The 12,581-nt window shown below is 58.5% G+C and overlaps 2 protein-coding genes across 5 annotated transcripts; one reads left to right on the top strand and one right to left on the bottom strand.

Moving 5' to 3' along the window:
• Positions 1-5,931: 5,931 nt before the first annotated feature.
• PAXX (PAXX non-homologous end joining factor) lies at positions 5,932-7,868 on the top strand. Of its 3 annotated transcripts, none has more exons than XM_065928028.1 (7): positions 5,940-6,474; positions 6,555-6,615; positions 6,841-6,890; positions 6,970-7,160; positions 7,240-7,314; positions 7,480-7,564; positions 7,673-7,868. In XM_065928028.1, the coding sequence occupies exons 1-7, from the start codon at positions 6,350-6,352 to the stop codon at positions 7,689-7,691; spliced, it is 606 nt and encodes a 201-aa protein (XP_065784100.1). In that variant the 5' UTR covers positions 5,940-6,349; the 3' UTR covers positions 7,692-7,868. The 3 variants fall into 3 exon arrangements, with proteins under 3 accessions (XP_065784101.1, XP_065784100.1, XP_065784099.1); XM_065928027.1 differs by having other exon boundaries at positions 5,949-6,474; positions 7,669-7,868; XM_065928029.1 differs by lacking the exon at positions 7,240-7,314 and having other exon boundaries at positions 5,932-6,474; positions 7,669-7,868.
• Positions 7,869-7,984: 116 nt separating this feature from the next.
• On the bottom strand, positions 7,985-10,347 carry CLIC3 (chloride intracellular channel 3). Of its 2 annotated transcripts, XM_065928026.1 has the most exons (6): positions 10,184-10,347; positions 9,388-9,497; positions 9,190-9,315; positions 8,966-9,072; positions 8,715-8,890; positions 7,985-8,639 (listed from the first exon to the last, which is right to left on the bottom strand). In XM_065928026.1, exons 1-6 carry the CDS (start codon positions 10,217-10,219, stop codon positions 8,481-8,483), a joined length of 714 nt encoding a protein of 237 aa, XP_065784098.1. In that variant the 5' UTR covers positions 10,220-10,347; the 3' UTR covers positions 7,985-8,480. The 2 variants fall into 2 exon arrangements, with proteins under 2 accessions (XP_065784098.1, XP_065784097.1); XM_065928025.1 differs by having other exon boundaries at positions 8,715-9,072.
• Positions 10,348-12,581: the final 2,234 nt, after the last annotated feature.

Raw genomic sequence — 12,581 nt, 5'->3', positions numbered from 1 at the left:
GAGAGTGTTGGTAGAGCAAGATCATTTGGGGTCCAAAATACATAGTTACAAGGAGAGAGCGTGACACCATAATGTTGCAGGTGGTGGTGACTAGCAACGAACAGTTGGTGATGACTTTGAGTCTGATACAGTTTAAAAAATTCAGGTTCCCAGTGAGGCAGGAACTGTCTGAAACCACATCCACAATGGCCACCCGGCTCCAATGTGGATGCCTGAACCAGTTTTACATCTTGTCAGAACAACAAACACCAAACATGACAGGGATACATTTTCTCAAGGTTTGAAGACAGATTAGCAGGCTCACAGCAGGTCAGCATGACCTCGGTGTCTGGGAAGGGAATCTCATCTTCGAAGGAATATAGTGTCGTCGCTGGGGAGGAGGGGACAGGAGGTGGCGTTTATCCCTGTATTCAGAGTGGACATTCTAAACATTCAGGTAATGCATTTCCCCCTTCCTCCTCATTTTGTAATGGTTAAAGCAGATGCACAGTTAATGTTTGACAGGCTGCTCTAATTAGCATAAAGTTTAAGTCAAATTATGTGTAATCCAGAGTCACTCCCCCATGCCTTAATTCCTGCATCAATATGTCTCCCCAGAGTGCTTGTTTAATTCTCCCCGGGTCGAGCGTGCTCTTGCTGCATCCACTGTCCTAACACACAGACTTCAGATGGGAGATTTCTGAGCGCTCCCTCCGACCCATTCTTGCTACTTGAGTGTGACCTGAAGAGATCTCCGATATGTGCATGCTCCCTTTCCCGAGGGACACAATATCCAAGAAAGTTCCTCCCTGACATCAAGGGAAAAAAGTTGCTGTATCTGGAGAAAAAAAAAACCTGCCAATTGATCAGCAATGCTTTCAGAGAAACATCTCCAAAGGAGGAAATGTAAAGATTAATAAATAGAAACCATATTTCAAATGGAGTCAGGAGGTTCCATATTAAGAAGAAGTGGCAAGAATACACAGAAGAACTATACAAAAAAAGGTCTTAATGACCCAGATAACCACAATGTGTGATTACTCACCTAGAGTCAGATATCCTTGAATGCAAAGTCAAATGGGCCTGAGGAAGCATCACTACAAACAAAGCTAGTGGAGGCGATGGAATTCCAGCTGAGCTATTTCAAATCCTAAAAGATGATGCTGTGAAAGTGCTACACTCAATATGCCAGCAAATTTGGAAAACTCAGCAGTGGCCACAGGACTGGAAAAGGGCAGTTTTTATCCCAATCCCAAAGAAAGGCAATGCCAAAGAGTGTTCAAGCTACCTCACAATTGCACTCATTTCACATGCTAGCAAGGTAATGCTCAAAATCCTTCAAGCTAGACTTCAAAAGTATGTGAACCAGGAACTTCCAGATGTACAAGCTGGATTTAGAAAAGGCAGAGGAACCAGAGATCAGAGAGCCAACATCCTTGGGATCATAGAAAAGACAAGAGAATTCCAGAAAAGCATCTACTTCTGCTTCATTGATTACGCTAAAGCCTTTTACTGTGGAATCACAACAAACTGGAAAATTCTTTAAGAGGTGGCAATACCAGACCACATTCCCTGCCTCCTGAGAAACCAGTATTCTGGTCAAGAAGCAACAGTTAGAATGGGCATGGCATAATGGACTGATTCAAAATTAGGGAAGGAGTACATCAAAGCTGTATATTGCCTTATTTAACTTATATGCAGAGTATATCATGCGAAATGCCAGGCTAGATGAAACTCAAGCTAGAATGAAGATTGCTAGGAGAAACATCAATAACATCAGATATGCAAATGACACCATCCCAGTGGTAGAAAGCAGAGAGGAATTAAAGATCCTCTCGATGAAGGTTAAAGAGGAGAGTGGAAAAGCTGGCTTAAAACTCAACATTCAAAAAACTATAATCATGGTGTCCGGCCCCATCAGTTCAGTTCAGTTGCTCAGTAATGTTTGACTCTTTGTGACCCCATGGACTGCAAAATGCCAGGCTTCCCTGTCCATCAACAACTCCTGCAGCTTGCTCAAACTCATGTCCATTGAGTTGGCGATGCCGTCCAACCATCTCATCCTCTGTCGGCCCCTTCTCCTCCTGCTTTCAATCTTGCCCAGCATCAGAGTCTTTTCTAATGAGTCAGTTCTTCAAACCAGGTGGCCAAAGTATTGGAGTTTCAGCTTCAACATCAATCCTTCCAGTGAACACTCAGGACTGATTTCCTTTAGGATGGACTAGTTGGATCTCCTTGCAGTCCAAGGGACTCTCAAGAGTCTTCTCCAACACCACAGTTCAAAAGCATCAATTCTTGGGCACTCAGCTTTCTTTATGGTCCAACTCTCACATCCGTACATGGCTACTGGAAAAACTGTAGCTTTAACTAAACAAAACTTTGTTGGCAAAGTAATGTCTCTGCTTTTTAATGTGTTATCTAGGTTGGTCATAACTTTCCTTCCAAGGAGCAAGCGTCTTTCAATTTCACCGCTACAGTCACCATCTGCAGTGATTTTGGAGCGCAAGAAAACAAAGTCTGTCAGTTTCCACTGTTTCCCTATCTATTTCCCATGGAGTGATGGGACCAGATGCCATGATCTTAGCTTTCTGAATGTTGAGTTTTAAGCCAACTTTTTCACTCTCCTCTTTCACTTTCATCAAGAGGCTTTTTAGTTCCTCTTCACTTTCTGCCATAAGGGTGGTGTCATCTGCATATCTGAGGCTATTGATATTTCTCCCGGCAATCTTGATTCCAGCTTGTGCTTCTTCCAGCCCAGCATTTCTCATGATGTGCTCTGTATATAAGTTAAACAAGCAGGGTGACAATATACAGCCTTGACGTACTCCTTTTCCTATTTGGAACCAGTCTGTTGTTCCATGTCCAGTTCTAACTGTTGCTTCCTGACCTGCATACAAATTTCTCAAGAGGTGGGTCGGGTGGTCTGGTATTCCCATTTCTTTCAGAATTTTCCACAGTTTATTGTGATCCACACAGTCAAAGGTTTTGGCATAGTCAATAAAGCAGAAATAGATGTTTTTCTGGAATTCTCTTGCTTTTTCGATGATCCAGCAGATGTTGGCAATTTGATCTCTGGTTCCTCTGCCTTTTCTAAAACCATCTTGAACATCTGGAAGTTCACGGTTCACATATTGCTGAAGCCTGGCTTGGAGAATTTTGAGCATTACCTTACTAGCGTGTGAGATGAGTGCAATTGTGCGGTAGTTTGAGCATTCTTTGGCATTGCCTTTCTTTGGGATTGGAATGAAAACTGCCCTTTTCCAGTTCTGTGGCCACTGCTGAGTTTTCCAAATTTGCTGGCATATTGAGTGTAGCACTTTCACAGCATCATGTTTCAGGATTTGAAATAGCTCAACTGGAATTCCATCACCTCCATGAGCTTTGTTCATAGTGATGCTTTCTAAGGCCCACCATGGTCCCATTACTTCATGGCAAATAGTTGGGAAAAAAACTGGAAAATAGTAACAGATTTTCTTTTCTTGGTCTCCAAAATCACTGAGGACAGTGACTGCAGCCATGAAATTAAAACATGCTTGCTCCTTGGAAGAAACAGTATGACCAACCTAGACAGTGTATTAAAAAGCAAAGATATGACTTTGCCAACAAGTTCCATCTAGTCAAAGCTATGGTTTTTCCAGTGGTCATATATGGATGTGAGAGTTGAATAATAAAGAAGGCTGAGTGCCAAAGAACTGATGCTTCAGAACTGTGGTGTTGAAGAAGACTGTTGAGGGTCCCTTGAACTGCAAGGAGACCAAACCAGCCAATCCTGAAGGAAATTAACCCTGAATATTCACTGGAAGTTTCACTGAAGCTTCAGTATGTTGGCCACCTGATGCTAGGAAAGATTGAAGGCGAAAGGAGAAAGGGGCAGCAGGGGAGTCAATGGTGAGACACCATCACTGACTCAGTTCAATGGACGTGAGTCTGAACAAACTCCAGGAGACAGTAGAGGGCAGAGGAGCCTGATGTGCTGCCGTCCATGGAGCTGCAAAGAGGTGGACACGACTTGGCGACTGGACGACAAGGGGCTGGCGATGCCACACTCACACCTCCCGGCCTGATCGTCTAGAAGAGTCTTGCAAGCACAGCGGCTTTCACGCACCTCCACCAGACACAGTCAGGCCAGGAACTCAGTGAACGTGGAGAGGCCCCAGGCCTCCTCCAGCCCTGCCCTGCCCCAGCCATCTTGGGAAGGGCTTCTCTACCCTCCTGAAGTGCAGGGGTCACCCGTGACCCGTCCCTCCTCCCTGCTACCGCTCTCCAACCCCACTCTGAGCCCCCGGCCCCGCCTGCAGCAGCTCTGCCCTAGGAACTCAGCAGCCCTCTGCTATTCTCCCTGCCCCCACCCCCGCCTTCATCCCTGCAGCCCTTCATGCCCCCGCCTCATGACATTCAACGTGGGCTTTATACGCAAAAATCAGAAGTGCCACCTCCATCCCACCCCTGCTTAAACCTGCCAACAACTCCCCACTCTGCATTCATTCAATTGTATAAAATATCTCTTTCAGTCATTAGAAAAGACCCTGATGCTTGGAAAGATTGAGGGCAGGAGGAGAAAGGGACAACAGAGGATGAGATGGTTGGATGGCATCATAACTCGTTGTACATGAGTTTGAGCAAACCCCGGGAGATAGTGAAGGCGTGCTGTGGTCCATGGGGTCACAAAGAGTCCGACATGACTTAGCAACTGAACAACAAAAATGTGCCAGCCACCGTTTAAACACTGAGAATACAGTGGCGAATGACAGGGACAGAAAGTCCTGCCTTTGTGAACCTCAAGTTGAAAATGGGCAAGAAAGAGAATAAATAACCATATTAGTAACCTCCTGCTGAAAGATTACCCCCAACACTGAGTGGCTTAAGGCAGCATGTACTGTCTGCCTGTTTCCAAGGGTCAAGAAGCTGGCCTTGGGTGCTCTGTGCCCTCTGGTGGGGCCATGTTCCCATCAGAAGGCTCTGCCGGGAGAGGGTCGGTGTCCGGGCTTCCTCACTGCTTGTTGGCCAGGCCTTGGTCCTTTGCCACCAGGCTCCTTGTGCCGTGTGAGCAATTCCAGAGGAAGAAAGAAGTGACAGTTCATCATTTCTGCCACATTCTATTGGCTATCTGCAAGGGACTCCATCCAACACAGGCTCAGGGGTACTCAAGTACTCAAAGGTGCAAACCTAGGAGGCGCTCGGGTGGGGGCCATCTTAGAGGCTGCCGTCACTGCACGTAAATCAGAGGTACTTTGTATAGTGACAAGCTGGAAAACAAGTCAATACAGAGGAGAGAGGACGTGAGATGTGGGGCAGGGTGTCGAAATCGGGTGTAAAACAAGAGAAGGCCTCACCAGTAAGGGACCTTTGCGTAAAGACCTGAAGGGAATGGGTCTGGGGAGGGGTGCCAGGCAGAGACACGATGCATGCAGAGGTCCCGAGGCAGGAGCCTGGCGCGGGTAGGGTGAGGATTGGGAAACAGGAAGCAGCAGCCGAGAGGGCAGGCTTGGCTGCAGGTGCGATTGAAATCCATCAGCGCAGCTTACACACCCACCTGCCCGCCACCCTCCGCATGCCTCGTCCTGTCACCCTGGCCTCGCAAAGCCCTGGGCAGAGCAGATCTGTGTCCACAGCAGGGCGTCTGCAGAGGCCGCCCCCTCTGCCTGGCGCCCCCTTTCCTGGCGTGCTCCATCCCTCTCTCCTTCCGGGTCGCGGCTCAGAGGACACTGGGCACGACCTGAGGACTTCATGCTTCATTGTCCCTCCCGTGGGCGCTCCCCAGCTCCAGGAGAGACCTGCCTACCGGTCCAGGTGAGCTCCGGGCCGGGGCAACACCAAGGAAGGGGCGCTGGCTAAACAAGGCGGAGCGAATGGACGAGGGGCGGGAGGCAGGCGCGGGTTACCATACTTTATTCTCTTTCGTATTTTGACTTGTTCCAGTTGACACAGGAAGCGGGGTGCGGAGGCCAGGGGGAGGCCGCAGGGACCATCGAGCGGGGACAAAGCTATCTGCGGCCTCAGGGGTGGGCGGCCAAGCCTGCGCCCGCTCAGGGCTTGCGCCAAGGGGGGACTCCGGACTCAGCGGGGACAGGGGGCGCACAGAGGGGAGGTCCAGAGAGGCCCCCGAGTGTGCGCGGGGGGCCTAGCCCCGGACGGTGACCGGGCTCGGCGGGCTCAGCCCGAAGCCGGAGCCGGAGCCGGGCACGCAGCCGCCCCACGTTGCAGGCTCCGCCCCGGGCTAAGCCCGGCCCCAGCCCGCCCCGCTCCGGAAGCCTTCTGCCCGCGCAGGCGCCCCGGGTACCGAGGCGCCCCAGATCGGCAGGCGCCCGGGGTCGACGGGCGCCGCGGGGCCGGCCCCCGCCCGCCGGGTCCCTCCGCCCGCCTAGGCGCCATGGTGCCGCCGCCGCGGTGGCCGCCGCTCTGCACGCTGCCGCCGGGCCCCGGACCCCCGCGCTTCGTCTGCTACTGCGAGGGGGAGCGCGGCGGGCCCGGGGAGCGCGGCGGCGTCAACCTCTGGTGAGTGGCGGGTCCCGCGGGGCGGCGAGGCGCGCGGGCGGCGAGGCGGGCGGCCCGGTCTGACTGCCTCTGCCCCGCAGTGTGACGGACGCCGCGGAACTCTGGAGCACCTGCCTCACGCCGGACCGCCTGGCTGCCCTGGTGGGTAACGGGGCTCCTGGGCGGCTGGGAGCCCCCCGCACCACACACCTGCAGCGCGGACCGCCTGTGGGCTCGCGGGGGGCGGCCTGGGATTCCCCGGAAGCACCTGGGCACCCTTCCTACGGCCCTGCAGCTGTCCCGGGAGGCTCTGGTCGGGCAGACTGGGGGTGTGCCCAGAGGCTGTAGGATCTCAGGCCCCTGATGACCAGCCCTTTTGCCCTGTAGAAAGCCCGTTTTGGCCTCAGTGCGCCTGAAGACATCGCTCTCCGATTCAGGTGAGCCTCTGAGCAGAGAGGCAGGGTGGGTGGGGAGCAGTGGACGTGGCCACGGTACTCAGCCCCTCTCCTTCCCCAGGGCAGCCTGCGAGCGGCAAGCTGTGACTCTCACCCTGCAGGAGGACAGAGCGTCCCTGACCCTTTCAGGGGGACCCTCGGCGCTGGAACTTGACCTGTCCAAGGTGCCGGGCCCAGAGGCAGCCTCCAGGTTGCAGGCACTGACGCTGGACCTGGCGGAGCGTGTGTGCAGCTTGGAGCAGCGGCTGGCAGGTAGGAGGGGGTGGGCACCCCTGCCTGGGCTCACTAGGGTCCCCCGGCCAGGCCTGCATTCCTGCTTTCCACCCCCCAGCTGCTGCAGCAGAGGAGATGGACACCAGCCCCAGAAAGAGCGCCTGGCAGGCCGGGCCTCACCTCTTCTTACCAGGTGAGGCACTTGTGACTTGGGTTGGGGCCGCGCTGACTCTGCTGGGACTCGGTTCCCCCAGAACAAGCCTCACGCTTCAGAGAGAGGATCTGTCCTTGTGCAGAGGGGCTCGTGGGCCTGGGACCTTGCTGGACTCAGCCCCCCGCCGTCATGCTGTTTCCCCAGACCCAGATCCTCAGAGAGGTGGCCCTGGACCTGGGGTCAAGAGGCGGTGTCCAGGGGAGTCCCTCATCAACCCAGGCTTCAAGAGGTGCTCCCCCGCCCCCGGCCCCCGCCCCCCGTCCCTCCCAGGGTCCAGCGTGGACCCCGCCCGCCCCTCCACACCCCGCAGCGTCATCCCCTCTTCTCTCCCAGTAAGAAGCCGGCAGGTGGTGTAGACTTTGATGACCCCTGAAGGCACCGCGGAAAGTGTGACGTCAGGACTGTGCCTCCGAGGGGAGGGCAGAGGCGGCCCCCAGGACCTCCCACCGGCACCGGCCCAGCCTGCTGCCAGGCAGAACAAGACCACCCCTCCAGCCCCTCCCCCGTCAAATAAACATGTTCATCTGGCGAAAGGCACCAGGTCATGGCCAGGCGCTGGCTCCCAGGCCCGCGGGCCAGGCATGGGGCCGTGTCAGGCTCTGTGGTTCCTGGTGAGACTGCCCGGCTCTCTCGCCCTGCCCACCTGCCCCTACCTGGCACACCCAGGAGCCCAGCTGGCTGTGCAAGGTGGGGAGGGGCTCTGAGAGGCTAGAAATCTTGTTCCCGCCCCAGCGGGCACATGCCTCAGTGATGCAGACCCCACACGATGGCCAGGGAGTGGGGGGTGGCCTGCCTGCACCTGGGCAGAGCTGAGGAATGTGGGGCCCACCCTCTGGCCCGGAGTTGCCCAGATGAGGCTTGGCTCCACACCCTCCTTAGCCATCCTGCGGCCCCACCCTGGCCTGACTGGTTTGGGAGCCCAATCCAGTCCCGCCATCCCCGAGGAGCAGGGCGATGGACCGCACCCCGCCCACTGGCTTCTCTGCTGATCCTTGTGGGCTGTTGTCTGGAGCTGAGCGTCCCACGGTGGGCGTTTGGGAGTGGCAGAAACTGAGGGGCCTCTGATCCCTCCGGTGCCCCTTCGCGCTCACTGGGGCAGAGGTGCTTTTATGGGGCTGTGGATGAGTGGGCAGGTGGCGGGGGCGCTAGCGGGGGCGCACGACGGGCCGGTACGCCGCCAGGATCTCAGCGCTGTGCGGACACGTGTACTTGAACTCCTTCTCCTGCAGGGCGCAGTCCAGGTAGCGGTGGACGCCGCGCAGCTCAGCGGGGATGGGAGCTTGGCGGAAGTGCGCGCACACCGTCTGCGGGCGAGGGGCGCCGTCAGGGTCTCCTGGAGTCTGCCCGCCCGGCCCCGCCCCGCCCCGCCCGGTGCTCACGTTCACGACGTGCAGCTTGGGCAGCAGGCCGCAGTCGGCCAGCGTGAGCTGATCGCCGTCCAGAAAGCGGCGGCGGGACTCGCGCAGCTGCGGCTCTTGCCCCAGCTCGTGCTCCAGGGGCGTGCGCAGGTAGCTGTCCAACTTGGTGAGGGTGCGCAGCAGCTGCTGGTACAGGGCTGAGGGCGAGGGGCCTGGTGAGGACCGGCCAGGGCGCCTCTCCCGCCACCCTCGCCGCGCCTCCAGATCCTCACCGTCGTCCTGCGCGGGCACCGGATTCTTGATGAAGGCGGAGAACTTGTGAAAGACGTCGTTGCCCGCCGCGGCAGACTCCCTGTATCTGGGCGCCAAGCTGGGGAATCTGGAGCGGGAGGGGGCTCGGGTCAGAGCGCGCTGTACCTTCCCGGCCTGCTCTGCCCTTCCTGGGCTCTGCCCCGGGGGTGGCCTGTCTGCGGGCCCCTCTGCACCCGGCCCTCACTCTGGGGGGCCCAGCGTCTCCTCCAGAAACTCCTCGATCTGCAGCGTGTCGGTTTTGGCGTCGCCGTCGCACAGCAGGACGGGCAGCTGGGAGCCCGGAGCGAAGTCCTTCAGCACCTCTGGGGACCTGTGGGCACGAGGCAGGGCGGGAGGAGGCTGGCAGAGGAGTGCGAGGCCAGGGACTTGGGGCAGGGCTCACCTGCGGGTGTCCACGGTGGTGAGTGTGAAGGGCACGCCCTTGAGAAGCAGGATCATGAAGAGCCGCTGACAAGAGGGGCAGTGGCCCACGCTCTCGCCGTCCTCGCTGGCCTGGGGTGGGGGACACGGGGCTGCCAGGGCAGGCGGCACACCCAGGAGTCCTGCGGGCTCCCGCTGCCCAGAGGCCAGAGCAAGCCCAGGGCTCCAGCTCTCTCAGGCACAGCCTCGACAAGTGGCTGGTGAGAGCCCTTGACTTGGTCCCTGGGAGGAGGGGTCTGCGGAGCTGCCAAGAGCCTGGAGGCTGGGCAGGGCGCCAGGATGAGGGGTGTGGGGGTGAGACCCTGGCTCTGGGGCCTGGCCCCTTGACCCTTCAGAGCTTGGGCAGCGGCCAGGCCCCTGGGCGCCAGGCCTTGCAGGCTGGTCACAAGGGTGGGTCCGGCCGATGGAGCTCTTTTCTGAGTGATTCATCCCGTTGGGCACCTTGCTGCCCTGGGCTCCAAGGGTGGGAGGAGGCCAGGACCTGGAAGTCCCTTCGCAGGGATCACAGGTCTGGCACAGCCCCTAAGGGGCTTTTTTTCCCAGGAGAATGGGGCCACCGCAGCCCTTTTGGGGACGGCGCTCTCTCCCTTCTAATGAACCGCCCGTGCCCCCCCAGCCAGTTACACAGCCTCCAAGAGAGCCTGAGCCCACCGCCTCAGAGGTCGCTGCTGCAGACCCCCGCCTCAGCCTGCCCCAGAAAGTGGAGCCCCACAGAGCACTCCTCCCCGGGGCCGCCCCCAGCCCGGGCAGCTTGGTACCTTGACGAACAGCTGGAGCTTGCCGGTCTCAGCCATGGTGGGGGCGGCGGCAGCAGGGCCTGGGCGGGCCGGGAGCCCTCTTTAACGTTCTCCGAGCGCCCCGCCCTCCGCAGCCCCGGCCCGCCCAGTGGAGTCACCTCAGCCGGGACAGGCTGCCAGGCTCCTGCGGGGCGGGCACGAGGCTGCTCAGACCGGACCGCAGCCCCCAGGGGTCCCGGGGGAGGGAAGGGGGCAGAGTGATGGAGGCGGAGGCAGTGGACTGGGCGGGGGCAGCTCCGGGTCAGGGTCCGCCCCGCCGGGAACCCCGCCGCCCTCCGTCCAGTGGACGCCCCGAAGGCCAGGGAGCGGGGGAGTTGGGAAGAGCCTGGCCGCAGCCTCCGTCTCCCCAGCTGCCGAGCAGGGCGCCGCAGGAGTGGGAAGCCACTTGGAAGGGACGCCCCCTCCCACCTGTGAGCTGTCCCCGGGCGCCCCTGCCCCGCCCTGTGCGGTCGGGGTGTGTTTCTCCCGGTCCTTAACCTTTGCAAGGAAGAGCTCTTGGTGTTAGAAGCCGCAAGTTTCTGACCCTTGGGAACGGCCCTCCCCCCGGACTGGAAGGAAGGGCCAGAAGAGGCTGGGGGTTGGCCGCCCCCAGGTGCGCGCGCACCTGCCCGGTAGAGGCCGCTCGCAGCGCCCCCCGCCCGGGCCGGACCTGGGGGCGGAGCCTCGGGGAGGGCCTGGGGGCGGGGCCTCGGGGAGGGCTGTGGAGGCGCCGCGCCGCCTGGTGGCCACCGTGGAGTCTGCACGCGCCTTCCTCCAGGCCCAGGGCCCCGCCCCACCCCGCCCGGACCCAGCCTGACAGCCCCTCTCCGGACCCAGAACTGGTCGGGGCCCCGGGCACGGGCCCCGCCACGAGCCGGGCTGACCTGGACGTACTGTGGCCTCGGGGCCTGGGCCTCGGACCCATATGCCGCCACCATGGGCAGCTCCGCAACCGCTGGTAGAGGGTCACCAGCTGGCTTCCTGCTTTGTCACACAACCCATCCTGGAGGAGGCCTGGGCCCTCCACACCTGGACCTGCTCACCAGATGGCCTGTGTGTAAAAACACCCTCACACGTCCGTTAGGAAAATGGTGCAATGAACAGGTGGCTCAGAATAAAGGAAATAAAACACCCAACAGAACACATGAGGGTTTCATTGCACACTTATTTCAAGAACAAATCAGAACAAGATAGATAATGGTTTGTGGTTCAACGGACAGAAATGTGGCAACCATATTCTTGGCAAGGATGTGGGGAAACGCACTCCTGGGGCTGCCCCTGGTAAACAGCAGTGCCTCTGGGACGGCCCCGTGAGTACACGAAGGATGAATCAATGGTCTGCGGTCCCCCGGGACTGGGAACCTGGTGCATCCACCAACGAGGACAGAGGGCTGGTCCCACTAGCCTGAGGTTTCCTGGTGTTACGGCTGCCCCCTCTGAATTCACATGTTCGGGTCCTCCCCCCAGCCCCCACCCTCAGAATGTGACTGTATTTGGAGATGAGGGTGATCAAGATGAGGTCATGGCAATGGGCGTTAGCCCTGTATGACCGCGTCCCCATAAAAAGGGCAGATATGGACACCTTCACACACGCAGATGGAGAACGCTGCGTGGAGCTGGAGGCAGAGAACCAGGCGATGCTCCTACAGGACACCAGAGACGGCCACAAGACCCCCGGCGGCTGGGAGAGCAGGGAGCTTTCGCCACCCATGACCTCAGGAGGATCCAACCTGCCAGCACCTCGATCTTGAATTTCTGGCCCCAGAGGGTGAGAGAGTAGGTGTCTGGTGTTTAAGCTGCCTGCGTGGTACTCTGTTACGGTGGCCCTAGCAAACCAGGCCAAGAGGGAGAGAGAAGCCCAGCAAACTGAACATACCACGCGTTCATACCTGTGACTCTGAGCCTACGCGTGTATCCCGCAGAATGACCTCTGACACTAGAAACACAGGCAGGCCATCTGTGCTTTCTATCCGCTTGTGCTGTCTGAAACGCCTACCATGTTTTTAAAAAAGTGAGGACAAACCCGTTTACCAACCTTAATAGGACCACAACCTCCCCGGGGCGCTTGGATCCTCTAACCCTCCCCTCCACCCCTGCCGCATCCGCAGAGTAGACGCCGGAGGGGCCGTGCAGCTGCCCACCTCCCCCTTCAGGGCCCCAGCGGGGCCTCACGTCTGGGGGAACTCGTCTCCCTTGAGCCCCTGCCTGCGGGCCCTTTCCAGTAGCGCTGACAGCTCTGGTTAGAAGGGACGGTGAGGGCAGAGGAGCCCAGCCCCTCCTCCAGGCTGACCCCGTCTTCCTCCCCCAGCCTGAGCCCGGTGCCTGCGGGCAGGTGCTGTGTCCCGGCATCCAGTGGGCCCCCGTCACCCCACACCCCACC

Source organism: Muntiacus reevesi, chromosome 3 (genome assembly GCF_963930625.1).
Source record: "Muntiacus reevesi chromosome 3, mMunRee1.1, whole genome shotgun sequence".
Classification (NCBI taxonomy): domain Eukaryota; kingdom Metazoa; phylum Chordata; class Mammalia; order Artiodactyla; family Cervidae; genus Muntiacus; species Muntiacus reevesi.
The sequence above is the reverse complement of the archived record's forward strand: the minus strand, read 5'-3'. Positions and strand labels throughout refer to the sequence as shown.